Source organism: Aplysia californica, unplaced genomic scaffold (genome assembly GCF_000002075.1).
Source record: "Aplysia californica isolate F4 #8 unplaced genomic scaffold, AplCal3.0 scaffold00189, whole genome shotgun sequence".
Classification (NCBI taxonomy): Eukaryota; Metazoa; Mollusca; class Gastropoda; order Aplysiida; family Aplysiidae; genus Aplysia; species Aplysia californica.
The window spans coordinates 82,757-84,237 of NW_004797459.1; the positions used below are offsets into that span (position 1 = coordinate 82,757).

General features: G+C 41.5%; 1 protein-coding gene across 1 annotated transcript in view; it reads left to right on the top strand.

Moving 5' to 3' along the window:
- Positions 1-57: 57 nt before the first annotated feature.
- LOC101852244 (ceramide phosphoethanolamine synthase) overlaps positions 58-1,481 on the top strand; it is a gene marked incomplete at its 5' end in the record, with an annotated part of 18,165 nt that continues 16,741 nt past the window's right edge. The window contains 1 exon segment of the mRNA XM_013082703.2: positions 58-248. Coding sequence (XP_012938157.1) covers positions 127-248 — 122 coding nt within the window.

Here is a 1,481-nt window from a genome sequence, read left to right on the forward strand (position 1 = left end):
CCCCCCAAACATTGATCTAATTTGAACATACTTCCTGGTTTTGTCTTGTTCCTTAAGAAGACGCCCTGAGCAAGCCCCCTACTACACACCTGGTCACGTGACGTGGTGTGGTCATCCCAGGCGACGATGTCGGTGGTCAGATGTCCGTGGCCAGAGTGGACGGCCTACTGGACCCCGCCCCCAACATGGCCGCGGCGCCTGCTCTGTGAGAACAGTTTGTGTACTTCCGTCTTGTTCAAAGACACAAGGTATTATTATGTGTGTGAGTGTGACAGTAGTTGTACTTACAGGGGTTATTGGTACTTGGGTCGTTATCTCAAACCCTGGACTTTTTGTTAAGAAACTTTTAACAGACACCATTACCCGAGGGTGAATGAAAAGAGTCAGTTGTGTAAAAAATGTGTTAGCTTCTTTTCAAATAAAATCCTCAAGATTAGAGAGAGCAATTGGGTGAGCAATTACCACCACAAGTTGTCTTTGAAATGTTCACTGGAACTGTTTTGTATGAGTTTAGAAAAGTTTCACAAGAAGATGCTTTGAATCATATTCAGGCGTTATGGCCTACTCTACTTTTACCGAATATCCTGCTTTCCGAAACAATGTTTAGATGGGCGCCAGAAACGCGAAAAAAATAAGAACACCACTGGCCATTTTCATACATAACGTCACGATACACCAAGGTGAAGGACACACACACACACACACACACACACACACACACACACACACACACACACACACAAAACAGAGGCGTGGAAAAGAAGAAAGGGGGGGGGGGCGCCAGTGACACCTTCCTACTACCCACATCTGTTACCTGGACCAGATATTTGATCTGAGTACATTGATGAATTAATTTTCTCACTACGTAACCTGGGAAGTCACTGCAACAGCACCTTCTGCCTTTTGAAGTAAAACCCAGTATGTGCAAATCTGGGATAAATCGACTTTTAGCCATTTTCCCCCTTATATAAACAAGTCTAGTAAACTTGCACATGATTTTTTATCTCAGCGATCGATGTCAATATCTCTATAATCATTGAACGTAAAAACAATATTGAGATTGGTATGATATATTATTGATTTGGAGTAAAGTGACTTTAATAGACACAATAATGGTCATTTAGAATATGATACGAGACAGAGAGACAGACAGACCGACCGACAGACAGACAGAAACAACAGAGAGTATGAAAAGAAGTATGACCTATTTGGTGGCCTCTTAAACGTAGCATTGAGTTTAGGCAATTAACGTGACCAGTTATCTAAAATAACTATTTGGTGGGGTTTTTATTTTTATTTTCAGTTGTCGACAAAACATGATTTTGTTAGATACCCCTTTTTCAGTTCCCACTCCTGTAATCTGCATTGCCTTCTGATAATATTATCGCGGACTTGTACATTTTTAATATGTTACAGAGACAGACATACATAGAGAGAGAGAGAGAGAGAGAGAGAGAGAGAGAGAGAGAGAGAGAGAGAGA